General features: G+C 47.4%; 2 protein-coding genes across 5 annotated transcripts in view; both read right to left on the bottom strand.

Moving 5' to 3' along the window:
* Positions 1 to 11,908, bottom strand: part of PTCH1 (patched 1) — a 69,190-nt gene extending 57,282 nt beyond the window's left edge. For 3 of the 4 annotated variants that reach the window (XR_008377005.1, XM_053577174.1, XM_053577182.1), the window contains exons 1-2: positions 3,107 to 3,684; positions 1,295 to 1,487 (exon numbers count right to left, since the gene is read on the bottom strand). Coding sequence is in view for 3 of the 4 variants with exons in the window: in XM_053577174.1 (XP_053433149.1) it covers positions 1,295 to 1,487; positions 3,107 to 3,298 (385 nt within the window). In the remaining variant the exon portion in view is untranslated. Of the gene's footprint in view, positions 1 to 1,294; positions 1,488 to 3,106; positions 3,685 to 11,325 lie in introns of those variants that run through there. The other variant, XM_053577194.1, reaches the window with a different exon arrangement.
* On the bottom strand, positions 11,338 to 11,689 carry LOC128575509 (dr1-associated corepressor homolog). Its single transcript, XM_053577208.1, has one exon. It carries the CDS (start codon positions 11,668 to 11,670, stop codon positions 11,338 to 11,340), a length of 333 nt encoding a protein of 110 aa, XP_053433183.1. The 5' UTR covers positions 11,671 to 11,689.
* Positions 11,909 to 27,796: the final 15,888 nt, after the last annotated feature.

The raw sequence follows: 27,796 nt of genomic DNA, 5'->3' as shown, positions 1-27,796 counted from the left end.
CAAGACAAGATTAACAAAATATTGTCCAAGGTTAGTCTCCAACAGCATCCGTAAAGGGATCACTGAAACAATTAAACATATGACTCTTCAGCTTCCAAACTGTCTTATGTAGCTTTCATTAGGAAGGCTCCAGATATTTTGTTTTGAATTACCTACGTAATTACCTCAACCCTCCCTTCCCACCCCTTTGTAAAGTAAGAGATGCATAAAGCAGTGTTTAGAGGTTAAAATGTCTCCAAATAGCAGGGTTCATTACTTTCCAAAAAGATTTTTAGAAAGAAAAAAGAAAAAGAAAAAAAGTTAAAAAAAACCCTGTATCGCCAAAAGAATGTAAAATGTTTCTGTTTGGTGGGGGGGGGGGGAATATTTATTTTAAATTTACAACTGCTTTTTAAGAACGGCCTCAAGAACGCCAAAATTGATGAACGCGGATAAAAGACCGGCAGAACCCTTTAGAGAGTTTCTGTGGTCCCTCCGTGTTCTTAAAACACATTTCTTTTCTGTGCCCGCAAAATGCAGGCTTCTTCCAGAATAATTCCATTTTAAAAGCCCCCACCCGCGAGGAAACATTAATCTACTTTGCAAACATGCGTTCCAGTCTGTGCTTTACTATTTTTTTCAACTCCTTCCCCCCAACCCCCCTTTTTTTTGTACCTTGAGACAAATGTTTTCTTCCCCCAGAGTTGAAAGCTGTCCAAAAACAGGACCACACACGCCGCCGCCTCCGCAGGCCCGCGCTGCACCCGCCCCCCTGCCCTCTTCAGCTCCGTGGCCGCGGCCGCCGGGGGCGCGCACACTCTCTCCAGCCGGAGGGGTGGCCTTTCCCTCCCCCCCGACTCCTTTCTCTCTGGACGCGGTGGGTGGGGGGTGGGGGAGGGAAGGAAGCCGCGCTCGGGAGCCTAGACAGGAGAGACCTTCCCTGGCCGTGTCTCCGGGCGCAGCCGAAGCGAGCGGCGGCCGCGATAGCAAGCCCTGGGGCCCCCGGCCGCGCGAAGTGGTCTGTCCCACGGAGGGGCCCCGCGCCCCGGCCCGCCCGCCCTCGCCACTCTCTCCCAGAACACCTAGCAAAGCGCAGCGCCCGGAGTAGATTACAGCGCGGCCTTTGTCGGGCGGGCCTGGCTCCCAGCCAGGCGCCCAAACAATAAACAATTCCCCCTGGTGCGGGCAGGGGGTTTTCGCTGGCCACCGCTAGGCTCTAGGTGTATGCTGGCAAATATCTTTATCAATCAGAAGGAAGAAAAGGGGACACCGGGTGGGGGATGAGGGGGCGCAGCGGCGGATGCTGGTCTCTTACCTTCCACCCACAGCTCCTCCACGTTGGTCTCGAGATTAGCTGCTTTTAATCCCACAGCGAAGGCCCCAAATATGAGGAGGCCCACGACCAAGAACTTGCCGCAGTTTTTTTGAATGTAACAACCCAGTTTAAATAAGAGTCTCTGAAACTTCGCTCTCAGCCACAGCGGCGCTTTCCGGCCAGTAGCCTTCCCCTGGGGACGAAGCAGAAGGGAGGAGTGAGCGCCAGGGAGTCGCGGCCCGCGCGCCCACGCCCGCTCGCGCGCTCCCGCTTGGTGATCCCCCGACAGCCTTGGGGGCAGGGGTGGCCACGGAGCAGGGACTCGTGTTCGAGACTGGAACCCGGGCGGGCTCGAGGGAACGCGATCAGCGTTGGGGGGCTTGATCATAAATCAAAGTCAGACTGCAGCGTGGAAGCTGCACCTCAGGAGCAGCAGGGCGCCCCCACGCACTAACTAGGCAGTATCCCTGAGGGTGACATGGGGCGCGGGGGGATGGGCTGCAATATGGGAGAATGGAAGCAAAAGCAAAAAGCAGAGAAACCGCTCCACACAAGCGGTATTCACCCCAGACCTGAGAAAGGAGGGGCGGCATAAGCCGAACATCTAAGAACCAGCAAACCACGTCTCCCTTTCCTGCAAGACGTGCTCCATCCATCACCCCTCTCTGGGTGCCCCGGAGGGGACCAGAGCTGAGGGGAAGCGCGCTTTGGGAACAATGTATTGCAGGTTCCCCCAACTAGACCCCCGCCTAAAGTGGTAGTTAAGTGGAGATCCACGTGGTGAGAGCGTCCACCGGAGCTCACTCCCGACTTTCCATAGCGTTGGGAGATGCTGTGTGAGCTGAATTAGGAAGTGGGGTAGCCATCTGTAACTTACGACAATATTTGTGATCGGAAGAGGGCAGCCACATGGATCTTTCCCTCCTCTCCCTTCCCTTCTAGTTAAACATAAAAAACAGCCGAGTGCCCAGGGAAATGGCCCGGGCCGGCGCAGGCGGGGGTCCTGGCTGGGCGCGGGCAGCTCCCGGCGGCGGCGTTTCCCGGGCGCTGGCCGCGGCCCCCAGTCTGGGTGCTCGCCTTCCCTAGATTCCACACATTGCAGCGAGCCTTGTAAACACAATGAACCCAGCCGCTCGGCAGACCCGCACCGCGAATTTAAGGTGGCAATTTGTTTACAACTTTTCCACCCGCCTCTGGCTCTGAGGAGAGGCAGTTCAAAAACTGGAAAAGAAGACGCGGGATCTGTTTTCCTGAGGCTAATTTTTAAGGGAGCAGGGATTTCATGCTCAACAAAAGCAAAACCGGCTGCCAAAAAAGGAAACCACCTTTATTTCGGCTCCCTCCCCCCTTCCTCTCTCCGCCTCTCTCCACTCCTCCTCCCCCTCCAAGATGTTAAGAAATGTGGCAGCATTACAGGGGCTTGGGCTGCAAATAGGGGTAGGGGCGCGAGAGGAGGGAGTTCCAGGGCTGGGGACACAGGGCAGGGCACTGCCGCGGTCTCCCTAGAGGTGGTCCACCGTGGACCGCTTTCCAGGGCTCTGGAAAAGGCACGCCGGGGAGGGCGTGTGTGTACACACACACGCACACACACACACACACACACACACACACACACACCTCTCCACCCCCTGCGGACCTCAGACAGCCCTTTCCTCCCAGGACCAGAGGGAGGGTTTGAATTTTTCTATCCCCACTTGTCTGCTTCTTTTCCTGGAGGGTGCGTGCGTGCGTGTGTGTGGCAGGGGAGATCCCAAAGAGGAAGAGGAGGGAAGAGAGAGTGTGAGTGGGAGGAGAGGACAATCTGAAATGCACCTTGGAAATCTGCTCCAGAGCGAAGGCGGCGTCGCAGTAGCTGGGCCGGTGCAGATAGTCCCGGTCCGGCGCGGGGGCGCGGCATAGCCCCGCGGTCCGTCTGCGCCTCCCACCGCCAGCCGGCCGGTCCCGAGCACCGCTGCTGCCACCGCCGCGGACCTGGGGCTCAGTGGCGTTACCAGCCGAGGCCATGTTGCCGCCGCCGTCGCCGCCGCCGCGGGGACGGGGGTTTCCCGAGCTGCCCGGAGCGCTGCTGCCGCCGCTGCGGGCTCCCGGAGCGCCTGGGCGCTCGGCTAGCGAGGACGCTGCTGGCCGCAGGCTGCTCGGGCGTGGGCTCCAGTTGACAGACCTGCCGCTGCTGCTGTTGCCGCTGCTGCTCACACGGCGGGTGCTCCTGCCGCTGCGGCCGCGGCTGCTGCCGGGGAGTCAGACCCTGCGCCTTCCATTGCCACATTGCGCGGGGGTCCCGAGGTCTCTGCGGCCACTGCTGCCCACATCCAGTTCGCAGGAGGGCGAGAGCCGGCGCGCCAACCGAGCCTGTCCTTCGGGCGCTTCGGCGGCGCTCCTCTCGGTCCCCAACTCCCTCTACCCGCCCCCCACCCCGCGCTGCGACCCCTTCACTGCGGAAAGGGCCAGCAAAACCCCGCCGCTCCCGCGGGCCGCGCTGGCTCCCTCCGCGCCTCCCGGGTCTCTCCAGCAGCCGCGAAGTGCAAGCGCAGAGCCGCCGCCGCGGGGTCCGAAAGTGCCCAGCGGGTCTCAGCGCTGCCGGGCTGGGGCAGCTGCCGCTGCTCTCGCTGCTCCCGGCGGTGGCGGCTCCTGAAGCTGCTGCTTAAGCTGCTGGGGCTCTGGCTGCTGGGCTCGCGGTGGCTGCTTGGTCCCGGACTCTGCTTTCTTGTGCTCCTCGCCAACCCGCTGGACCATTCTGCCCCCGTGCAGCGCGCCTCTCTCGCTCCCGGGACCTGGGGACTCCGCTCTGTGTGTGTGCAGCGGGCAGCGGCCGCAGCAGCTCCTTGATTCAATAGATGAGATGGAAGAAGAAAAAAAAGAACTCTCTCCATTTGGAGAAAGAGGAGGAGGAGGGGAGGGGGTGGAGGGGGAGAGAGCGAGCGAAAGAGAAAAAGGCTGGAGCTCCCGCCCCCGGGGCTGTCAGATGGCTTGGGTTTCTGCGACGCGATTGGCTCGCGGAGGGCAGAAATTACTCAGCAAACATGACTATTATTAGCTGCTTAGCAACAGCTCACCAAAGTAGAGAGACCACCCAGGTAGGCAACCCCAGTGTGTGCATCTCGGGCTTCGGGGGGAGCCTCCGAGAGCGCCAACCTTCTCTCATGCAATACTTCCATTAGGAATGCTCCCCCCTCCTTTCTTTCTTATTTTTCTTTTCAACTGTGTCTTCTTTTTGTGAGATGCCCTTTGCGCGCACACACGCGCGCGCGCACACACCCATACAGACACCAGAGCGTTTGCCTCACGATAGACACGGGGGGGGGGGGATGTAATATTTTTTTAAGCGCTTAAACAATTTCTGAAATTCCTCAAAGAAAACCCTTTCAGAGGCACCTTGGCCTCAAGCTGCAGCAAATACTGGGAGGTCCGGCTTGAATTCCCAGGCCTGCACCAATAATGACAGGGTGGTGGATAGTGCGCCAGTGTGTGCCAGATTTTTTTTTCTCCTCTCTTTTCTTTTATAACTAAAGACTTAGCCTCTCGCAGGGAACAACGCCTCGCATTAAGATAAACAAAATGGAAAGTTAAAGAGGAAAGCAAGGACGTTGGGAAAAGCCACTCTTTCTTAAAATTTCTTCCCTTTACCCCCCAATCCCACACAGCACAGTCCTGGTTTGAAGAAGTCAGTGTTTTATAAACGTGGAATCCAGACACCGAAGCAGTCTCAGGGAGGCACAGGCGTTTCAATTTGAATCTTTAATGTGACATAAGTAAAATAGAAACAACAGAATCCTTTTAACAACCCAGAGAAGCAGAATTGTTTCTTTGAGAGAGAAAAGTTTTCCTTATTATTTGGAGTTCATTACCTCCCACTTTTATTAACCACATCCTTATATAGTCAATTTTAATTTTTTTCACAGAACCGGTATGCGTTTGTTATATTATTTAATAATAGCATAATGTAGGAGATATTAAAGGCTGTGATGTTGAAACAAATTGTGCGCGGATAGAGAGGATTTGACGAGGAAGCGTCCTGTGTCACCAAGAAATCCCGGGGATTCGCTTTCCGTTGAGGACAAAACACGCGACCCCTGGATGGATCCTGGGGGTAGACACGTCTACACAACTACGCTTTTTATTTAAAAAAATTTTTTTGGAAAGTGGGTGTGTTTCTCTTACTTTTGCAAGTTACTAAGTTCCTCCCACTGGTAGGAGCAGACCCACAAACCCTTGATTCCGCTTCGTTTTAGTTACTTGTTTCTTTTTTAAAAACGGGGTTGAATTGCAGAGTGTCCAGCAGTAGCCAGAAGCTGACCGAAGCCGTGAAATGGGGCAGTGTGGCTTTAAGATGCACACGGTGTGTGTTCATTGAAAAAAAGAAGAAAGAAAGGAAAAGAAAGAAACCCAGATGGAGGGAAAGGGGGAGGAGCGGGGGAAAAGGCGGAGCCCACAGTCACGTGACCTCAAGCAAGGCGGTCCCGTGCGCGCGCGCGTGTGCCCGGGTGCCTGCGCGCGCGGACCACTCCGGGACTCCCCGCGCCGGCGCGGCCTAGGCAGAGCAGGTAGGAAGGTCGGTGTGCTGCGCCAGCGATTCTAGGCGCGGTCTCCCAAGAGCCCAGGCGAGGCGCGCGCCCCGCCGGCGCGGACGGACGTGCCGGACGCGCCGTAGTACATTCCTGAAGGCGGACCAGCCCCCTTACGTTGCCCAATGCCCGTGCGGGCTGCCCGCGGCTGGCCAATGGTTGCGCGCACGAGTTCCTTCCCATTCAGCAGCCCCGCATTGGCGGCCTCGGCCCGCGAGGGTCTACAGCGGGGAGAGCCGGCCACCGGGGCGGTCCACGCGGCTCCCGCAGGGGGCCTGTCCGCCAGCTTTCCCCGCCCCCTTCCTGCCTCTCAGGCTGTTTCCCCCCTCCCCACTTCCTTCCCTCTCCCTTCGCCTTTCTCTTCCATCCCTATCTCTCTCCTCCTTCCCAGCCTAGCCACCTACCCTCCAGCCTTTTCTCCTTCCTGGTTTCACTTGGGAGGCTCTCCTCCCTGAATCCCAAACTGACAAAACGTGTGTGGTACCTGGGGCAGATTAGGGTGTCCTGGAGAATAAAAGAGAGACAGAGTATAAGTGTTGGGGGTGTTCACGGGATCAGGAGCAGGACCTGACTACCCGGCCAGCGCGGAAATTCAAAACTCATAACGCCTATGGAGCACGTGATTTTGTGAGTGATTCAGGGAATAGCCGCTGAAATCCTGACGGGAACGCAGCACTGTGCAATGAAAATAACACTGCATTAATAAAAAGTAACACACAAAGGCTGGCTTCGACACATAGCCACTTTAACCTTTGAGTATAATCCTGATCTTTATTATGTTTGAGAGATAAACTAGGAAATGTAGTTTACTATTCTGGCTTTTCTTACCGAACAGTTCTGCAGACATTTCAACTCAAACCATTTCGTGCTTACTTCTGGAATTTGCTTTTTGCAGATTGCGCGGGTGGGAATCTTTAACCCTAGTTTTACCTGTCAACCTTTTTATAGTTGAGGCTTGTTAGATGGCAAGGTAAGGTCTGTATCGAGCCACAGACGCGTTGCTATGTTTTCTTTTGAAATTTCTTTATAAACGTTTCAGTCCAAAATATTTCGTCCCATTCTTTTATTATAGGAATTTCGGTGTAGTTATAGACTATGGAATTCTAGAAAGAAATTATAGGCTATGTACACGTAATGGTTCTGTATTACTCTCCCCGCCCAGCATCACGTCCTCTCGTCTGGCTACTGCCAACATGTGCATTATTTCAATTGCAAAGCCTCTTCCACTTGGGCTCATTTCCCTCAGTTTGACTTAATTCCTAAACGTTTTGAACGTTGATCCCTGAGGTTTTCAGCGCCCAGAGCCCCCTCGCCTGCTGTTTGATAGGTTAACTTTTCTGTATCTCAGACAATGGTACCGGCCTGTAAATTCTACCCATTGGTTCCAGGACGAAATCCTGAGCGTTGGCTCTAACAAGCGCTATCTTAATCTCCCCACCCACCGCTTCCCCTGTGGTCTGCTTTTTTCATACACAGAGATGAATTACTTTGAGGATCTAATTGGCCTTGTTTCTGTAACGTTTTAAGAAAGGGAAGAGGAGCCAGTGTAAAAGCCTGCTCGACTTGGGTGGTCAGGGCTGAGGCTGCCCCCAATTTGCCTCATTGCTGATGCATGCAAGTGCGACATTCCCAGCGATAATGTTGTTCCTAATCAATCTGCCCTTATTTACATTTGTAAGCATTGTTGGCTTTAATATGCATGCCCTGTGCAGGGGACCGCTGCGCCACACCGGGTTTGTTAACTTCAACTAACCACAAGGATTCAACAGACCTGAAATGAGGCTGATTGGAGGAGCCAGGCCTGCTAAGGTGTCTGCAGGAAAGACAGTCCCTTTAATGCCCTTTCTGCCTAGTGGCTATCCTTAGGAGAGCTACCAAATTAGTGAGAATGTGAGGGTTTATCAACCAACAGGAGATACCAGCCTCTATGAAGCAAGAGCTGAGTGTTCCATTTCCCCTTTCCAAGTCAAGTTCATCTCATCGCATAAGTTGTCATTTTGGTCTCCCCATCATGATCCAAGACTTCTCACTGGGGTCTGTACTTTTCAAAATAGATTCCGTAAACTCTCCTCCCTTCAGTGTTCCAATACTTCAAATATCCATGGCCATACCACACACATTTCAAAAATGACATCAGATTATCCAAATGATGACACTGAAATAAAACATCTGCTCTTTGTGTTGGGATGTTCCAACAGTAAGCAATTTGAGAGCCAGACTTGGTGGAGTTATGAAGCACCACAGTAAGATTTAACTTTTTACTGGCTTCTCAGATCAAACTAATGAGACTTTAAAGTCCAATGTCATTTGGCTAATTTTTGCAGAGTATAAATGAATAAAGAGATTAATACATTTCAGTGATTTGACCATGGGGCTATTTACAAATTTTGCCTACTGAGTTTAACACTTTTCAAGAAATGCAAGGAATTGTAAACACTACATTAACTCATCATAATTTTGTTGAGAGGGTGGGACAGGAAGAGGAGCTGGAGATTTGATGTAGTATTCTATTTATGCATGAGGAGCCCAGGACACAGGATGTGAGTGGTAGGCTAGGGCCTGAGCAGTTCAAAGCAGGTACCTTGGATAAGAGTTGGGTCTTGAGTCAACTGAAGCCAATATGCCACCATCCACCACATTTTCTTGGCTCCCTAAGAATGCCTTATTATTTTCTCCTTGGCAGCTCTTGTATTTACTTAAAAGGTGATGGTAAAAAATGAGTCTAAAAGGTTTCAGGAAGGAGGGGGGAAAGATTCAGCAGCCACAAAATGTAACTCCACTGGGCCTGACTCCCCCTCTTCTCCTTTCCACCTTCTGTTTCCTCCCCTGATTTCCCCCCCTCCCAAGGCTGGAGGAAAGGGAACAGCTCTAGCCAACTTGTCAAAATAATGCTGCTAATTACCCCTGATCTCCTTTAATGGGAAGCTGCTCTCAACTCCACAAAAGAGTAAATGAGGGGTCTATAGCACAAACTCGGGAGCACTGGCATTTTTTGAGTTTACAGTGAGCTGGGGGTGGGGAGTGCAGCAGAAGCAGAGTGTTCTGAGAAGGTCCCAGAAATCTCCACATTGACTACTCCAGGTTTAAATGCTGGCTTGAAAGGGGAATTAGACTTTATGTGTTGCCAAAAGCTATTGGTATTCTTTTGCTAAGAATGTCACCAACTGCCAAGAGAATGTTCAGAGCTTACTATGAACTTGAAAGAAAACAGCATTGACCCTTGTATTGATTCTAATGTCTTCTTATGCACCTTGCTTTACTCTACCAGATAGAGATATGTTCTTAAAAGACCCAGACTTTGAACATTTTTTTTCCATCCCTCTCTTACCTCACCTCTATGTCCCCATGTACTATATCTATATCAAGCTTTGCGTCTGGCAGAAAGCACACCATTCATTTCAATGATCTCTGCCATTGGGTCTTGCATGAAAAAGAAGCTGAGCAACATGATCCCTTTGACCCACTGCTGGAGCAACAAATTTATTAGAGATATAGGCATGAGAAATGAAAGGGAAGTAAAACAATTCCAGCTTATTGTGTGTCTTTCTTTCATACTGCTAATCCGGTTTACACATCACGCCTACACGTCTCAATAGGGCATTATACACTGTGGCAGAGGCTGGAGAAAATAAAAGGTGTGTGTGTGTGTGTGTGAGAGAGAGAGAGAGAGAGAGCGCAATGAGGATAAAAACAGGGAAGACAGATATTTTAATCCATATGGATTTGCCTCATCAGTTTTTCTATCTGTAGAAAATTGAAGACAATTTGTAAAAACAACCTTTTTTCTTTTCACGAAATAATTCCAAATGGGTCTAACTCCTGTTCAAATAGCTTGTCAGATTATGACTAGATTATAGCCAGAAATTAGATACACCTCTCACAGTGAGTTTGAAATGAAGCTAATAACCCAGATGGAACCTATTGGTGTCCACCTTGATTCAACGTTTTAATTTAAAAAGATCATGGACTCAAAGACATTTTACAGCCCTGTGGATGGAAGCAGGGTGACACTTGGAACACACACAAACTCAGAACAGAAAGCCCCTTGTTTTACACATTGGTACACAATGCACCTGAGGCAACAATTTATCCTGAATATCACCCAGAAATAATAACTTTCAGTAATAATGACACCAAAAAGCATTGTCTTTCTGTGCGGAGGGAGTTAACTGCACGCTGAAGTACAGTAGCCAATAAACGAATTAAAAAAAAAATTGAACACAAAATGGTAAAAAAGGACTATAGTAGTCCTTCAAGACCTCAGTGATCCAATTAGCCAACATTTAGAACCACCCATTATGGGTCTTTATTATTTACGTATAGGTCTTTAGCATTTCTCCCCAGCTAGGAAGGAAGAATAAAAGGGGGGGAGGAGGAAGATGTTCCCTCTCAGATCTAAAAAAAAAACAACGAGGTCTCTGAGTGTTTTCCATAGACAACAAATCCATATGGCTCTTAGGTGATGGAAATTGAGATCAGAAAACTTTGGATTTATTGGTAATGCACATACTAGGCATCATTTTAAACATGAACTTAAATATATGTGGAGACATAACACATGTCACCCAGAGCTACAGTCTCTGGAGCTCCTATGGTCCCAGTGTTGGGGAAGGGTCTGTGAGGGTCTGGATCAGTCCGACCTACCTCCAGGCTCCCCTAGAGCCTCACTCAGCGCTCTCATCTCTAGGCTAGCCGCCCACCTCTTTAATCACTGCCAGGCACCAGAGCGCCCGAATCCGTGGGCGAGTCAACACGTAATTCTCCTACCTGTGGCCCCTTCCATAAGCCAAAGAGCCTCTATAGCCCCTTTTCCCATCTTCCCTAGATGGGAAGGTGTGTGTTGGAACTCCAGGTTTTGGTAAGGTGCTCCTCTCCCGGCCCTAGTTGTCTCACCCAACCAGGAGTCCGTGCCGGGCGCCGAAAGCCCAGGGTGTGGGTTGATAGCGTGCGCCCGACCCCTCCAGCTGGTCTCGGCAAAGCTCCGCCGAGCGGAGGGAACTCGCTCCCGTGCGCGCGCGCTCTCTCGGACCCCCCTCGCCTCCCCCCGGCGCTGTCACTCTCCGCATCAGCCCTTCCATCACCAGCTCTGCCTCCACTTGCGAGTCAGTAGCCACCGCCAGGCTGATGAGCGGAAACCAAGGTGGCGACCCTTTCAAGCGTGAAAATGGGATCCCAGGCGACCCCCTCCGTGAGAATTCCCCCCGGAGCCGTTCCCGGCCGAGGCCCGCCGCAGCCAGCCCTCCTCCCCGCCCCGCCGGGCCGGCCTCGTGGAGATGCGAGACCCTCGCTCCCGCAGCCCGGTGGCACAGCCCCCCCGGACGCACCGCCCCGGCCCGCCCCCTCCCGCTCGGGGCTCGATCCTCCGTCCGCGTCGCGGGGCGTCCCGCGTCCCCAAGTCCCCGCGCCGCCCGAGCGCTCGCCGCGCCAGGGCCAGGGCGAAGTGGCGGCGGCGGCGGCGGCTGCACTCACCATAGCCGGCCGTCAACCCCTGCCCGGAGCGCGGGTGCCGATGGCGCGGACGTTGGGCTTGGATTTCACATCAATTCCTTTTTTTTCCTGGCCCCCCTTTCCTCGTCCGCTCCTCAGTCTTCTCCCCGTCTTCCCTCGTCTCCCCCTCGCCTTGTCGCTGCGAGTCTCTTTGTCTTCCCTGTCGTCGTCTTTTTCTTCTTCGTCTTCGTCGTCTTCTTCTCCTCCTCCGTCTTTACAAAAGGAACGGAAAGTGTAAAAACCCCGGCGCGCTGGGCCGCCGGAGGCTTTCGGCGGAGTGCGGCGCGGACTCACAATTACAAGCCTGTTTCTATTAAGCAGTTCCATGGCCCTCGGCGTGGGTGGTCTGCCGCGCCATAGGCAGGACCTGTCAGGGTCACGTGACGGATCCGAAAACTTTACCCCTTTACAATAAACTCAAGGAAAGCAAAGTAAACTCGAGGAACGTGCTATCAGCACAGCCCTCCTGGGTAAACAGGCGCTCCCCTCCCCGCCTTCCTGGGAGGCGCCCGGCCCCGCGAGCTCCAGCGAGCCCCGGCCGCCCCCTCCCCACCCCCCGCAGGCCTGTCTGCGGGAGGCCGCTGGGCCGAGGGTCCGGCTCTCCCGCTCGCCCTCCCCACCTTGTGCTCCCCCACCCCCCGCTCGCGCACTTTATTTGCTGACATTTAGCCGTCTTGCCAGAACCCTGGTGGGGGGAGGTGCTGGGGGAACTAGGAAGCTGATTTCAGAATCCCCAGCGCTCCGGGAAACTGGGGGTGCTCGGGAGAGCAGCCGGGGAACACCACCTCTCAAGGCCTGCGTTCTCTAAGCCCCCTCCTGCCCGCATTCCCACGGAAGCGCTGGGAAGCTGGGAGCTTTCTAGTTGACAGGCCCACAGGCCGCCCGGGAGGCGGAGAGCCGGGAAAGCCGGGCAGACAACGAGCGCCTTCCCGGGGGAATGTTCCCTACAACTAGAGGAGTGGATTCGTATCGTTTCTGCCGGAGGGCTCTGGGAAGCAACTACTTCTTAAGACGCCAAGGTGGAGTCCCTAGGAAACCAAGATTGGTAGCTGGCGAGGAATCTCTAATTGATATTTGCTTCCTTTCCCTTCCAATTACTGTGGTTTTAGGGTATGCCACCCAAGTGCTCCCACCCACGCTGTCTTCCAGTAGGAGGCAAATTTGGGTGATTGGGTTAAGCCGAGGTGTTGGTGGGTCCCGCGAAGGACGGTTCTCTCAGTCTAAATGGACCCGCCCTGCTCAGGAGAGACCCTGCAGTTTATTTGCCCGCACCGGTGGGTGGACTGGGCTTCATGCTCAGCTGAGAGGTGCTGCTTTAAATGCACCACATTATGAATGAAGATGAATGACAGGCATAAGAACAAGGGTAAGGGGTGAGAAAATTTACTGAAACTCTGGACAGTGAACTGGCTAGTCTTCAAATAAAGTCAAGCTTTTCTCAACTCATTCTAGGCAGCGTTAAGGGGGAAAGGTGGGCGGGGGGGGGCTACGCCTCATGTGTTATTAAATAATAATAATAGTCCTGGGAGTTACAGTTTCTCTCCCTCCCACAAAGATGATATGCCATTGTTTAATAGGGTCATATGAGTTTCCAGAATGTTTGTGTCTGAGACATATTAAGTAATTAAGCCTTAGAGTGCTAGGCAGCCTAGCGAATGAGGCTGGTCGAGAAAGTCATTTCAAACCAACTGACTTTACTCAAAAATGGACTCAAATGAGTATTTAGCTGAGCATGAATCCCAAGACTCAGAATCATTGTAACCAAACCAAACCAGCACATCAGTTATCCCTTAGAAACCCTTCTCCCCCTCTTTTGGTGTCACCCGTGAGTGGGTGAGGAAGAGGTAGGTAGGCATCTATCTCCAAATAGAGTGACCTAGAATATGCAGGAGAAAGAGGGATAAGAAAGAACAGAAACAGCTGACAAAAAGGATGATTTGGCTGCAGTACAAAGGTGCTAAGTATGCTAGTTTTGTGGGAAATTTCCAGCAGAACTTGTGGAGTTTGTTTTTCTCAATTAAAATGAAGACCCCCAAGGCTGGGCACGATGGCTCATGCCTGTAATCCTAGCACACTGGGAGGCCAAGGTGGGTGGATTGCCTGAGCTCAGGAGTTGGAGACCAGCCTGAGGTGAAGCAAGACCCCCCCCCCTAAAAATAGGTGAGTGTTGTGGTGGGGCCTGTAGTCCCATCTACTGGGGAGGCTGAGGCAAGAGTTTGAGATTGCTATGAGCTATGACAATATGGCACTCTACCAGGGGCAACAAAGTGAGACTCTGTCTAAATAAATAAATCGAAGACCCCTAAGTAGGCACACTTAGCTACATGCCCCTTTTGAGTTGTGAGCAAGTCTGATACTCTAGAGCAGGGGTCCTCAAACTTTTTAAGTAGGCAGCCAGTTCACTGTCCCTCAGACCATTGGAGGGCTGGACTATAGTTTAAAAAAAACAACAAAAAACTATGAACAAATTCCTATGCACACTGCACATATCTTATTTTGAAGTGAAAAAACAAAACGGGAACAAATACAATCACACCGACGCATGTGGCCGGTGGACCGTAGTTTGAGGACCCCTGCTCTAAAGTAAACACCAGTTTTACAGGTTCTGAAGCTTTTTCAGCTTTTTCGGGTGAGGATGGGGGTCTTCTTTAGGAACTTAAAATTGCAAACATAAAATTAAGTACAGGGTCTTGGAAGGGGGCTGGGCGGTTAGGGGGTGGAAGCTGCCTGAGCTCCCAGCGAATCACCCCCTTTGAGAGTACAGATGAGGAGATAACAGAACTACCCTTTTTTTGTGGGCTTGTTGGTCTACACTATCCATTAGTACTGAATGTGTTAAAATTAGTCATCTTTCAGTCCAAGACTTTACAACTGGGAGACAAGCATTTGGTATGAGTATTGAATACGTGGAGTCAGGCAGGCCCGTTCATAGTGAGGCAAAGAGAACAAAACCTTAGATGTTATAGCCTGCAAGTTCAGGAATAAGGAGAACCCACTGCAAATGCTCTCTCCCAGAGAGCAACCTGTCCTATTCCTTCCTTTAAAATCAACATTGCAAATATGTCAGTGCTGTGCCTCTCTTCTCTTCACTCTCAGATGCTAAGAGCATTAAATCTTCAAGTCAGTGATACGTGTTCTGAGGACACATCACCCTCATGTGTTACCTTCTGGGGTTTCTGAGACTCCCACCAGAGTGGGCTGTCCCTCATCACACAGCTGCCTCCACCCTTCTTGCAGAAACAGCTCCAGTGCTGCCCAGTCTGATAACCTACTTGGCATGGAGGTGTTAATGGCAGACAAGACTACCAGACACCATCACCCAGCTCTAGTCTGCCCAGTCTGAGAAGCCATTTGGCATCAAGGTGTTAACAGCTGAGGAGGTTACTGGACAGTACTTTGTTTTTACTAGTTAACTCAGACTTGTAGAGCTATATGCAGAGGACTAATCCCAAAGTTGGAGATACCAGTATCAGATGGAGATGGTGGGGGCGGGGCATTGGAAGGGAGGACAAATAGGGCTTTTGAAACAGGCCTGGAACATACCACATGGGTGTGATCAAATTTGTAGATAGGCAAGGTCATTCCCTGCTCTGTTTGCCTTTCTGAATATTGTTACTATTTGAGATACAGAGTTATCCTTGTACCCCCCAGACACACATTTCCACATGCACATGTATGTACCCATTCTTCATCTTACGCTTCCCTCTTCCCTGGCTCCCAGTAAAAATGGTTGCCTAAGGACTTACATTCATCCCATCCCCCATGGTAACCTCTAGCAACTGGAAGGCTTTCAAATGAATTACTGAGGGTTCAAAAGAAACATTTGCCTACATTTAAGAAGCTCTCCATCTCAGAATGAATATCACTTTTTTTTTTTTTTTTGAGACAGAGTCTCAAGCTGTCGTCCTGGGTAGAGTACTGTGGCATCACAGCTCACAGCAACCTCAAACTCTTGGGCTTAAGCAATTCTCTTGCTTCAGCCTCCCAAGTAGCTGGGACTACAGGCACCTGCCACAATGCCCGGCTATTTTTTGCTTGTAGTTGTAGCTATAGGCGCACCCTGAATATCACTCTTGGGCCTGGTCAGTGGCCATATCACACAGGCTACCCCTTGTGAGTGATCACGGTCATAAAGGTGATCATGATCGATGAAGGGATTTCAATTCCAAAATGACGATCCTCTTCCCTCCACTCTGGCCTCTTCTGTGTCAGGAAGATTCTCATAAGCCAAATTCCAAATCAACTTGTAAATTAGGGCTTTGAGGACTGGGGAGGTAAGATATATTCAAAGGTACTTGGTTGTTACAACATGAGATTAGAACCGATGAATAATAAAGTTAGAACGGTAAGATACATCGAGTTAGAACAGGCAAATGAGTTGTTTAAACACCAGCAACAAAGAAAAGGACAATGGGATTGTAGAACAGAAAAGGCAATGATGTAGCATGAATAAGAAAAACCAGAACAAACAGCTTGGAAACAAAGGGCACGGAGTGAAACCTGGAATATCGTAAACCAGAGGTTCTGTGCGACCCTGTCACTGAGGAGTAGGAAGGCAGACAGGCATTTGTATTGTTTAAAACATGAGATGATAATTTCAGGATGAGAAGAAACAGAGACACCTGTGGAACTCCCTCCTCAAAAAAATGAAACTCAGTCAAAATGCTGTTCCTGCAACCTGATGCACACACACACATTTGGTGTGCGACTGACCGCCAGTGATCCATTGATGAGATTCCCTTATGTAGAAGACCTACAGGGGCAGCCTTGTAAATGAAGAATGTGCTCAGAAAATGAAACGACAAGCGGCCTGATAAACAGTGGGTGGCAGGGGTGGCCAGGGTGGCTGGTGGTAAGGGTGATGCTTCAGTGTCAGGAGAAATGGCCTGCTGCGATCAAACAGGTCAGAAAAATTATCGCAGGTTCTAATTGTATCTAAGAGGCCTAAATAAAGACATATGTAGCCTGAGCAACATAATGAGACCGTGTCTCTATTAAGAAAATAGAAAAATTAGCTGGGCATGGTGGCATGCACTTGTATCCCAGCTACTTAGGAGGCTGAGGCAGGAGGATTGCTTGAGTCCAGGAGATTGAGGTTGCAGTGAGCTATAAGGATGACACTGCACTCTAGCCTGGGTGACAGAACAAGACCCTGTCTCAAAAAAGACATTAAACATAATAAATATAAACAACATCCTCTGTCTGACAAAGGTACTGTCTACACAACAGTTCTCAACCAGTGGGTTGTGACCCACAGGAACTGTATTAAAGGGTTGCGTCATTAGGAAGGTTGAGAACCACTTGTCTATTCAGTATTCATCATTTGTTTTGATTAAGATTGTGGGGGGCGGCGCCTGTGGCTCAGTTGGTAAGGCGCTGGCCCCATATACTGAGGGTGGCGGGTTCAAACCCGGCCCAGCTGAACTGCAACCAAAAAAATAGCTGGGCGTTGTGGCGGGCGCCTGTAGTCCCAGCTACTAGGGAGGCTGAGGCAAGAGAATCCCTTAAGCCCAGGAGTTGGAGGTTGCTGTGAGCTGTGTGATGCCACGGCACTCTACCGAGGGCCATAAAGTGAAACTCTGTCTCTACAAAAAATAAAATAAAAATAAAAGATTGGTGGGAAGGCTGGGTGTGGTGGCTCAAGCCTATAATCCTAGCATTCTGGGAGGCTAAGGCGGGTAGGGGGGGAGATCGCCTGAGCTCAGAAGTTTGAGAACAGTCTGAGCAAGGAGACCCCATCTCTAAAAATAGCCAGGCATTGTGGCAGGCACATGTAGTCCCAGCTACTCGGGAGGCTAAGGCAAGAGGATGCTTGAGCCCAAGAGTATGAGGTTGCTGTGCGCTATGATGCCACAGCACTCTGCCCAGAGTGACAGAGGTTGGTGGTAAAACTTCATTTACTTAAGCTACATGACTGAAAATTTGGAGAGATGAGTCAAAATTTATTTCTACTCTGAGTGAGAGAGGTTGTGTAAAGCAGAGACTCCATATGTGTGAGATTTTAAGGGTCAAGTTTGAGATGCACGGGAAGAAGTTGAAGCTTCCAAGAACCCTTTCGTTATGTTGTACTCTGGGGCACTTGGCCAGCCACAGGTAGGACCTGATGGTGGCTCTGAAGAACCTCTCCCCATGTGTACAGACAGGGTCATTCCTTATGTTTGTCAGGCAGCCTTGCCTCACCTGAAGAACAAGGGCTGGGAAGGATGTGTGTTGTTTCCTACCAGGCCCCACAGGGAGGGCATGGGGGCAGCAGCCTCTTTCCCTGGCCGTGCTTACCATTGGCTGAGAGAAGCCAGTTTTGTGTGGTTTTGGGGAGTTGGGAGCGTGGGTCTTCATATCTTCATACGGAAGGCTCAGTGCCTTCCTCTCCACACCTGAATTAGTTTGCTAGGACTGCCAAAACAAAGAACCAGAGACGTGGTGGCTTAAATGTATTTTCTCACAGTTGTGGAGGCTAGAAGTCCAAGATCAAGGTACCAGTCGGGTTGGTTTCTCCTGAGGCCTCTTTCTTTGGCTTGTGGGTGGCTGTCTTCTTCCTGTGTCTTCATACGGTCTTCCTTCTTTGTGTGTCTATGTCCAAATTTCCTCTTCTTATAAGGACTCTGGTCATAAGGGGTCTGATGACCCTTTTTTAACTTAACCTCTTTAAAGACCCTGTTTCCAAGTATAGTCATATTCTGAGGTACTATCAATTAGGACTTCAACATATGAAATGGAGTGGGGGGCACAATTAAGCCCATAGTAGTGCCCCAATATTTAAAGCATCTGGCTTGGACCTGAGGGCAAGTTCATCTCTTTGCCCCATGATGTTTGGAGGGTTGCCCGGAGCTGGGTCCCTCTTGGCATCTAGTGCTGAGAGGACCTGACCTACTGCCTTCCCAGGACCTACCCACACCCCTACAAAACTGACACTGGCTGACACATTTTCTGAGAATGTTGGTGGTCTAAGAAAATGGCTTCAGGCACCCAGCAGAACTGTTTTTTTCTCAACAAAGAATGAGCACTGCTGGGCTACTACAAATCTGTCTTCTTTATTTATTGCAGCGAGTCCCTTTGGGCAATAATTTCCAAGGGGAGCTGCTCATCACAGTCCCCTGGGGACTTTAAAAACAAAACAAGAAACAAAAAAATCGATTCTTTGCCCCCACCCCAAAGCTATAGAATCAGAATCTGCAAGAGGATTGCTCAAGCCCAAGAATTTGAGGTTGCTGTGATCTATGACAACCGTGACACTCTACCCAGGGTGACAGCGTGAGACTGTTTCAAAAAAAAAAAAAAAACCAGAATGCCACCAAGGCAAGTATAGTAAAATGCTCACAATAAGATCTTACTGTGGGTGTTCACAGGTGTTCACTGTACAATTTTCCAATTTTGCCATATGTTTGAAATTTGCACATTAAAATATCAAAAAGAAAATGAAAGGTGAGTCTGCTGTGTAATCAGATTTGAAGACCTATGGGCCACTTGGTGAATTTGTGAATATGTTCTTTATGCTGTCTTCCAATATAATATTTGTCACATTACATTGTTGCTGTTTATTCATTAAATAAAAGGTTGTGAACATCTATATTGATAATTCTCTGGTAGATGCTGGGAATTAGAGATGAAAAGGTGTTCTTCTTAAAAATGCCATGAAATATCATGCTATACCTATCAGACTGGCAAAGTTAAGAAGTCTGACCATAGCAAGTGTGAACAAGGCTGTGAAACAACGAGGACTTTGGGGTACGGCTTCTTTTTTTGAGTGGATATAACATAATTTGACACTATTAACAAAGGTCGAATCCCATTATTAAGAGTATCTCCAAGAGAAACCCTTGTACCTAGAGCCCGTGAGATACATACCAGAATGTTCGCCACAGCACTGTCTGTAACAGCATAAAACAAGACCACAATGTGCATCAAAGTAGGAAAGATAAATAAAATGGGAAATTCTTGCAATGGGTTTCTACAAAGAGGTGAAAAGAAGCAAGCTACAGCCACCTTACAGCCATGTGCGTGAATCTCACAGACATTATCTTGGGTAATGTCTGTTTGGGTAATGTTTTTGCTGGGCTACTACAAATCTGTCTTCTTTATTTATTGCAGTGAGTCCCTTAGGGCAATGATTTCCAAGGGGAGCTGCTCATCACAATCCCCTGGGGAGTCTCAGCCTAGATCAGAAGCAAGTCTCCAAAGAATACATGCATAAATTCCACTTACATGTAGGCAATTCTTATTTTTTTAAAAAAGCAAAAGAATGAAAAACCCATTCAGGGAAGTAGTGACCTCTGGGGGTGCAAGAGCTGGAAAGATGAGGAAGATTCAAAAATAATTCTTTTTTTTTGAGACAGAGTCTCACTTTGTTGCCCTGGGTAGAGTGCCCTGGCATCACAGTTCATGACAACCTCTGACTCTGTCCAGGCTGTAGCTACTTGGGAGGCTGAGGTAGAAGTGATGCAGGACAAGGCAGCACCATGACCTGCTGCCTTAGCCCTGGAGGTGTTGACACTCCTGCGGATGGAGGAACCAGCTTGCTGGAAGGGCCAGACACCTGCAAGGGAGATGCTGGCACCTTGCTGTCTCCCCCAGTACACTTCTGACTGGTGGATTTCCTGTCAGTTTCCAAGGCCTAAGAGTTCACTGGACAGCCGGCTGGAACTGACAGGATTCACAACCTAGTAGAACAACCCCCCTGCCACTATATAAACCTCTGAGTAGAGAGCCCAAGGTCAGACCTCTAAGAGAGAGCAGGAGAGCTTTTTCCCCTCCTGGGTTCTCTCTGTCAGGAGGTTTGGTTTTTGTAGTTGTAATTTTTGGTTTCTGTAAATAGATCCTGACTTACCACTGATCCTGTGGTCCATGGATTTATTCTTCAAATCTCTGAGACCAAGAACCTGAAATTCCGGTATCAGAAGGATCTCCTGAACCTGAGAATTTGAGGTTGCTGTGAGATAGGCTGATGCATGGTCCTCTAGCCTGGGCAACAAAGTGAGACTGTCTCAAAAATAATAATAAATAGCCGGGTGTGGTGGCTCACACCGGTGATCCCAGCACTTGAGAGGCCGAGGCAGGTGGATTGCCTGAGCTCACCGGTTGAGACCAGCCTGAGCCAGAGAGAGATCCCCCTGTTCCTAAAAAATAGCCAGGCGTTAGGGTGGGCACCTGTAGTCCCAGCTAATCGCGAGGCTGAGGCAAGAGGATTGCTTGAGCCCAAGAGTTTGAGGTTGCTGTGAGCTAAGACATCAAGGCACTCTATCAAGGGTAACCAAGTGAGACTCTGTCTCAAAAAAAATAAATAAAATAAATAAAATTTATATATAGGTGATAATAACATGTTTGATTATATAATCTATTTCATAATAAATACTTTTAGAAAAAGATGTCATCCTAGTCTTGGATCCCTCAGGGTCTAGTGGGGAGTTAAGGAGAACAGGAAAGCATAAAGTAATGTGAGAAAGCACTAGAGCTCATGTGTACAGAGAGTGCTGAAGGGGCATGTGTTGGGGAAAGGGCGAGCTGGGGAAGATGAGGGGAAGAGAAAAAGGGCATTTCACAGGGGAGGGTGAGAGAGCCAGGGGCACCACTAGCAAATCCTCTCCTTGGAACCTGGACCCCTGCCTTGGGACCCCAGCGTTCCAAGCTCTGAGCTGCCACCTTCACACTTTCTCGTATCAACCCAACACCCCTAGTATAGACTACGGACCCAGGTAATCCTTTCCAAGAGGATAAGGAAAGCTCATTCATGTAAAGCTTTAAGTTTTATACAAAGCTTGAAGTCAGGAAACGTACAAATGCAATGTTACTTTATGGGCCCAATCCTGAGTTTTAAAAAATCTGCATTATGTAAAGTCAACCCTTCTAGTGAGATCATTTTATTATGTCATTGCAATGGTCCTTTGTGCATAAGGTGATGTTATTTATTTTACTACATATACTATTAGGAGTTATAAATGTAAGTAATAGTAAAAAATCCATAAAATAGTGACGTTTATTTCCCTGTCAATTTGCAAATTGATAAAGTATTTTATGATGAAGTTGCATAGCTGTGGGTAAAGTGACAGACAGACTTGGTAAGAATATTCAATTACAACTTGGCACAGTGGCTCAAGCCTGTAATCCCAGGCACTTGGGAGTCTGAAGTGGGAGGATACTTGAAGTCAGGCATTTGAGACCAGCCTAGGCAACATAGCAAGACCCCTATCTAAAAAAAAAAAATTTATTCAATTACAAATAAGCATTGGCCAGGAGAAAGTGAAAGAGAAAGGGGATTACATATTCCAGCTCACTATTTGCTTGTACAGGTGAACACTTCTGTTTAAGCTTCCTGATTTGGAATAGCCTACCAATCCATCCTCAATGATCACCCTGCTCATTGCTATGACCCCTCCTGACCATGAGGACATGCACCCTGCTTTTGCGGATATTTAATTCTATTAAATTGTACTAATGACTTTTTTTCTTTTTTTTTGAGACAGAGCCTCAAGCTGTCACCCTGGGTACAGTGCTGTGGCATCACAGCTCACAGCAACCTCCAACTCCTGGGCTCAAGCAATTCTACTTCCTCCGCCTCCTAAGTAGCTGGGACTACAGGCGCCTGCCACAATGCCCAGCTATTTTTTAGTTGCAGCCGTCATTGTTGTTTGGCGGCCTGGGCTGGATTTGAACCCACCAGCTCAGGTGTATGTGGCTGGCGCCATGGCTGCTTGAGCCACAGGCGCCGAGCCTAATGACTTCTTGATACCCTCTCTTCTAGTATTTCTAGTGCTTTTCTTTTTTTCTTTTTTTTTTTAACTAAAATAAGGTTATTTACTTAAAATCTAGTGCTTTTCAATATGTACACATTGAAAGAATAATTATAATGCTACAGCACACTGGAATAAATAGAGATTTGAAGGCACTCATCTATGGAGGGTTTAGTAGAAAATATACATCTTTTTATATTAGAATTTTTTTCAATACAAAGCATTAGAAAAATATATATGACATTCATATAAAACTTTCAAATAAAAAATTTTCAAGTTTTTGATTGAGAACCCTAAATTTCCCTTTACGAATGTTAAATTTTTATGTCAGTCTTTATACGTAAAATGGCTACACGTACTCTCTGAGTAGAACCCTAATAATGATCTGTTCAAGATGTTGTAGTGATGATGGTTTCTTCAAATTCTTTCTAGTTATAATGATTTGAAACTTTCCATTACTAAATGATAAAAATGCAAAGCCCTTTTCTAGCCATTAAAATTTACACTCATTAAAATTATATTAGGAGAATCAGACATCTCTAACATTTCTTAGTTTAACAAACATCCTTTTGAGATGTCTTAGAGTAATTATGAAGAAATGTCTAGTTTTTCATGTGCATTCCCTTCCTAGGGCTCTCATAACAAAGTACCACACATTAGGTGGTTTAAAACAAAGGAAATTTGTTCTCCCACAGTTCTGGATATCTGAACCAAGGTGCTGATGAGGAGGTTTCCTGTAGGAGGTCTGAAGAGATTTCACATGTCTTCTCCCTGTGTGTCTCTGCCTCTGTGTCCTATGGGATTAAAGGCTCACCCTACTCCCATGTGACCTCACCTTGTTTGATTACATCTGCAACAATCTTATTTCCAAGTAAGCTCACATCCTGAGGTACAGAGGGTTTAGGACTTAAATATTTCTTTTTTGGTGAACACAATTCAACCCATAACATCGTGGAACTTATTCCAAAGAAAGCACTTAAAAATAAAAGCAAAGCTCTAATTTGCAGAGTATTCGTGCATAATTAGACTCATCCTGAGCCAACTTGGACACTACTATTGATAAAACAGTGTGCCAGTTTGCAAAAAGTAGAGATACATTGCACATATGTGAAGCCAGGCATTTGGGATCCCTGCAGTCTGTTTTCTGCCTCCATCAGCATCCAACATCAACAAACCACACTTTAGAGCACCTAAAATATGCCTCTCCATGTGATACAGCAAGTGCTGGAATCCAAGGCATTACCAGGCTCTGCACCTCTAGGGACCTAAGTGTTCTGACCTCCCCCGCTCAAGGAGCTCCAAGTAAGGTTGCTTTGTGGCTGGAGACAACTGCCCAGCAGTTCCAGCCACTTCAGCCAGCAGGACTGCCTAGAGACTGCTGGGTTAGTGCCTGGAGGCACTGCTGACACTCATTTATGGCCCACTCTAGTGCTGCAGCTCCTGGTGACAAACTCTTCTTGTCTCTTGGCCTCCGTCCTCCTACTTCTATAACTGTTCCTCCCCAGATTCCTCTGCTGGTTCCTGTTCTTCGGCTTCTTCCTGTAATGTTGGTGTGTCCCGGGAGCCATGATGCCTCACTTCCTCTTCTTGACATATTCTTATTCCTGTAAACTTGATGATAAGCCCATTGGCACCTCTGTATCCTTCCCAGGTAACTATCCTGAGCTCAGACTCTACATATATGTGGGTTATTATAAAAGGTTTGGACAGACTATGTTACAGTCCATTATTTCACTTTCAAGAAACACAGTCAACAGTGTTCTTTTTGACTCTCCTGTGTAAACTTCAACATGTTTGGCTTATCAGTATCACTGGGAGGGCTTCATTTGTTTCCATCTTCATGGATTTTATGTTTCTTGATTTTTGTGTATCTCAAAACTTTTGTAACGATCCCCATACAGGGATATTTCAAAGGTGCCTACAATAGGCATGTGAGGCAACCAGAGTGAATGCAAGAAAACACCATGAAACTTCCATTAGGACCACTGAGAAAGAGATGTTTTTCCTTTTCCACTGAAATTCCCTAACTATACAAAGGACTAGATCTGGAGCCACTAGAAACATCAACTGGAGCCTGGTAATACATTAAAGCCAACATGGAGGACGACAGAGCAGAGCGATGGAGAGAGATCCCTTCCTAATTATGGTGTCAGGCCCTGAACCAGGTGTTGACTTTTTATTTACGTGGCCATGTATGTTTCCATTTTTGTTTATGGCAGTTCCAAATGGACTTCCTTCCTTCCTTCTTTCCTTCCTTCCTTCCTTCCTTCCTTCCTTCCTTCCTTCCTTCCTTCCTTCCTTCCTTCCTTCCTTCCTTCTTCCCTCCCTCCTTCCCTCCTTCACTCCCTCCCCCCAGTTCCTTCCATTCTCTCTCTCTCTTTTCTTTTTGAGATAGTCTCACACTGTCTCCTTCGGTGCTGTGGCATCATAGCTCCTAACAACCTCAGTCTTCTGCTCAAATGATCCACTTGCCTCAGCGTTCCAAGTAGCTGGGACTACAGGCACCCACCACTACACTCTGCCAGTTTTTCTATTTTTAGTAGAGATGGGGTCTCGCTCTTGCTCAGGCTGGCATTTTTGACATTTGCAATCTGAAAAGACACAAGTCATCTCTTATATCAGTCTGTGAGTTCCTTGATGATAAGACCATCTTGTTTATCTCTATATCCACAATTATATCTTGCTCAAAAAGGGTTCTTAATAAATACTTTTATTTGATTTAATTAACTATTGATATTTCTTTCTAGAACTTCTCTCTCTCTCTCTTTTTTTCTCCTTTACTCTGCTCATTTCACTTGCATTTAATCCATGTACTACAAAGGGGTATATTGGAAACCAATTGTTGCTGTCTGGGCTTATATGGTTAAAAACTCTAGGTCTTTCTAGGGACCCTCTTCAACTTCCTCTGTGTAAAGAATAAAGGAGGTGGTGTAGGCAACTCTACAAGTGAATCTCACTTCCCCATTTCTGTGTTTCTACAAAGCATCTCCTTGCAGAGAATACATTTCCTTAGATTGTCTAATGATTCTGCAAGAGTTTTGCAAATAGTTTTGAAGACCAATTAGGCTCAAAGATATTAAAAATCTTTTTTGGGCTGGGAGCAGTGACTCATGCCTGTAGTCCCAGTATTCTGGGAGGCTAAGGGATGTGGACAGCTTGTACTCAGGAGTTAGAGACCAACCTGAGCAAGTATGAGACCCTGCTCTACTGAAAAAATAGAAAAAATCAATCAAGCGTTGTGGTGATTGCCTGGAGTCCAAGCTACTCGGGAGGCTGAGGCAAGAGGATTGCTTGAGACCAGGAGTTTGAGGTTGCTGTGAGCTATCATGATGCCACAGCACTCTACCCAGATTGACAAAGTGAGACTGTCTCAAAAAAACAAAACAATTTTTTTAATCTGAATTTTTATTTTTAATATTGTGGTAAGATGCACATAAAGTAAATGTTACCATTTTAATCATTTTTTAAGTTGTGGTTCAGTGGCATTAAGTACATTCACAATGTATCACCATCACCATTCACAATGTATCACCCCCATCCATCCATAGAACTCTTTTCATCTTGCAAAACTGAAACTCTGTCCCCACTAGACAATAACTCCCCATTTTCCCCTAGCTCCCAGCCCCAAACTGCCATTTTGCCTTCTGTCTCCATGAATTACTCTAGTTTCCTTATCTAAAAAGAATTATACAATATTTGTCCTTTTGTGACTGGCTGATTTCACTTAGCTTAATGTCCTCAAGGTTTATCCCCACATTGTAGCATGTGTTAGAATCTCCTTCCTTTTAAAAATTGAATGGCATCCCATTACGTGTATGTACCACGTTTTATTTATTCATCCACAATGGACACTTGGGTTGCTACCACTTGTTGGCTATTTCAAATAATACTGCTATGAACATGGGTGTATAAATATTCCTTCAAAGGCTCAAGATTATTTTATGTGTTCATCAGTATTAGTTTTGGTCAGGCAGTGTTGGCTGCCAGCGTCTTAGTACTAAGTCTAATTTTAGGAGATAGATTCTGATTCCATCCACTTGTTCAAGAATCAAGTTCTGTCTACTTTGAACATTGACATGGCTGGAAGTGTGAATACTAGCCTTTATAATTGGGAGTTAGCCTTCACAATCAAATCTTTAGAATACTTCTGCCTAATCACCCAGAAACAGCTTCAGTAGAAATTTTATGCTATTATGAATGACATTGCAATTACAATTTTATAAAGTGGATGCCCAGGGTAGGTGAGGCAGAGTAAAGTCTGGTTTACTCTAGCAAACTGGAGAACTGAGGCAGAAAAGTGGATCATCAAAATGAAAGTAAAGCCACAGTGTGGTGGCTCATGGCTGTAATCCTAGCACTTGGGGAGGCTGAGGCTGGAGGATCCCTTGAGCTCAGGAGTTTGAGAGCAGATTGAGCAAGAACAAGACCCTCTCTCTACTAAAAATAGAAAAATTAGTAGGCTTTGTGGGAGGTGCCTGTAGTTCAGATACTTGGGAAGCTGAGAGAGGAGGGTCACTTGAGCCCAGGAGTTTGAGTGAGGTTGGTGTGAGTTAGGCTGATGCCATGGCACTGTAACCTGGTGGGGTAACAGAGTGAGATGAAAGAAAAGGAAAGGGAAGGGAAGAAGTGAGGAGAGGGGAGGGAAAGGGAGGGGAGGGGAGGGAAGGGAAGGGAAGGGAAGGGAAGGGAAGGGAAGGGAAGGGAAGGGAAGGGAAGGGAAGGGAAGGGAAACCTATTTTGCATTAGTTGCCTGATTACAAATGCTCAAAAAGGTTCTTTGGATTGAATCATCTAGATAGACCCTCTTCTTTATTTGTTTTTGATTACCTGGTACTGGTCTTAATGAAGTTCTTTTAGATTTTTTTTCCCTCTGATTTTTAGTATGTAAATTATTTAGTGAACATGTAATTTGTCTTACTTCTTTAGGTTATGAGCCCTTAGGTGGTTAAGGTATATAAAGTTAAAAGAAATAAATTGCAGAGAAGTATTGTGAAGGACTTTGAAATGGACCAAAAAATTATTTGGTATCTTCAAATCTTCAAACAAGATTTTATTTAGTGGTATTTCTGGGAGCTATGATTCTATGAGGACTTTCATTCCTTTGGCCTATTTTACAGTTCTTTAAGTTGTAGAAACCTGATAGCAATGCAAATGATTCTTGCCTACAGAAATGCAAAAATGGAATGAAATTGGTTGTTATCCTGTAGAAAGTTACCAGTGTGGCCCGGTGTTGCATCTATTTGTAAATGCAATTCAACACTCATTTAATAGTTCATCTAAGTGGTACCTAAATTCATTCACCTTTGACTGTGTTGTAACATTTTACTGGTTCATTTATTAATGAATGAGTTAAATAAAATCTTTGACAGGTGTTTATTTTATATCTGTATGAAAGACAAGATTATACCTTTAAAAAATTTTATCTTTTAGCAAAACAAAAATTAAAAAACAAAATATGAAAAAACTTCCTGTCATTAGCCCCCCAAAATATTTATTGGAATTTTTATAATGTTTCTGTAGTATTTCTGAAAATATATGATATAATTTGGAAATAGGCAAATTTGAAGCTAGAGAAATATTGATATACCATGTCAATTCAACCACGTCAATCTTGCTGGAAAAATATTGCTTGTTGTTCTAAAATCCACGATTTTATATGTAGTATATGTAATTACTTAATGGCCACATCTCTTTGAACTAAATAGAAAGTCAAGATTTTTTTTTTTTTT

The sequence above is a fragment of the Nycticebus coucang genome, chromosome 2 (assembly GCF_027406575.1).
Source record: "Nycticebus coucang isolate mNycCou1 chromosome 2, mNycCou1.pri, whole genome shotgun sequence".
Lineage (NCBI taxonomy): Eukaryota > Metazoa > Chordata > Mammalia > Primates > Lorisidae > Nycticebus > Nycticebus coucang.
The sequence above is the reverse complement of the archived record's forward strand: the minus strand, read 5'-3'. Positions and strand labels throughout refer to the sequence as shown.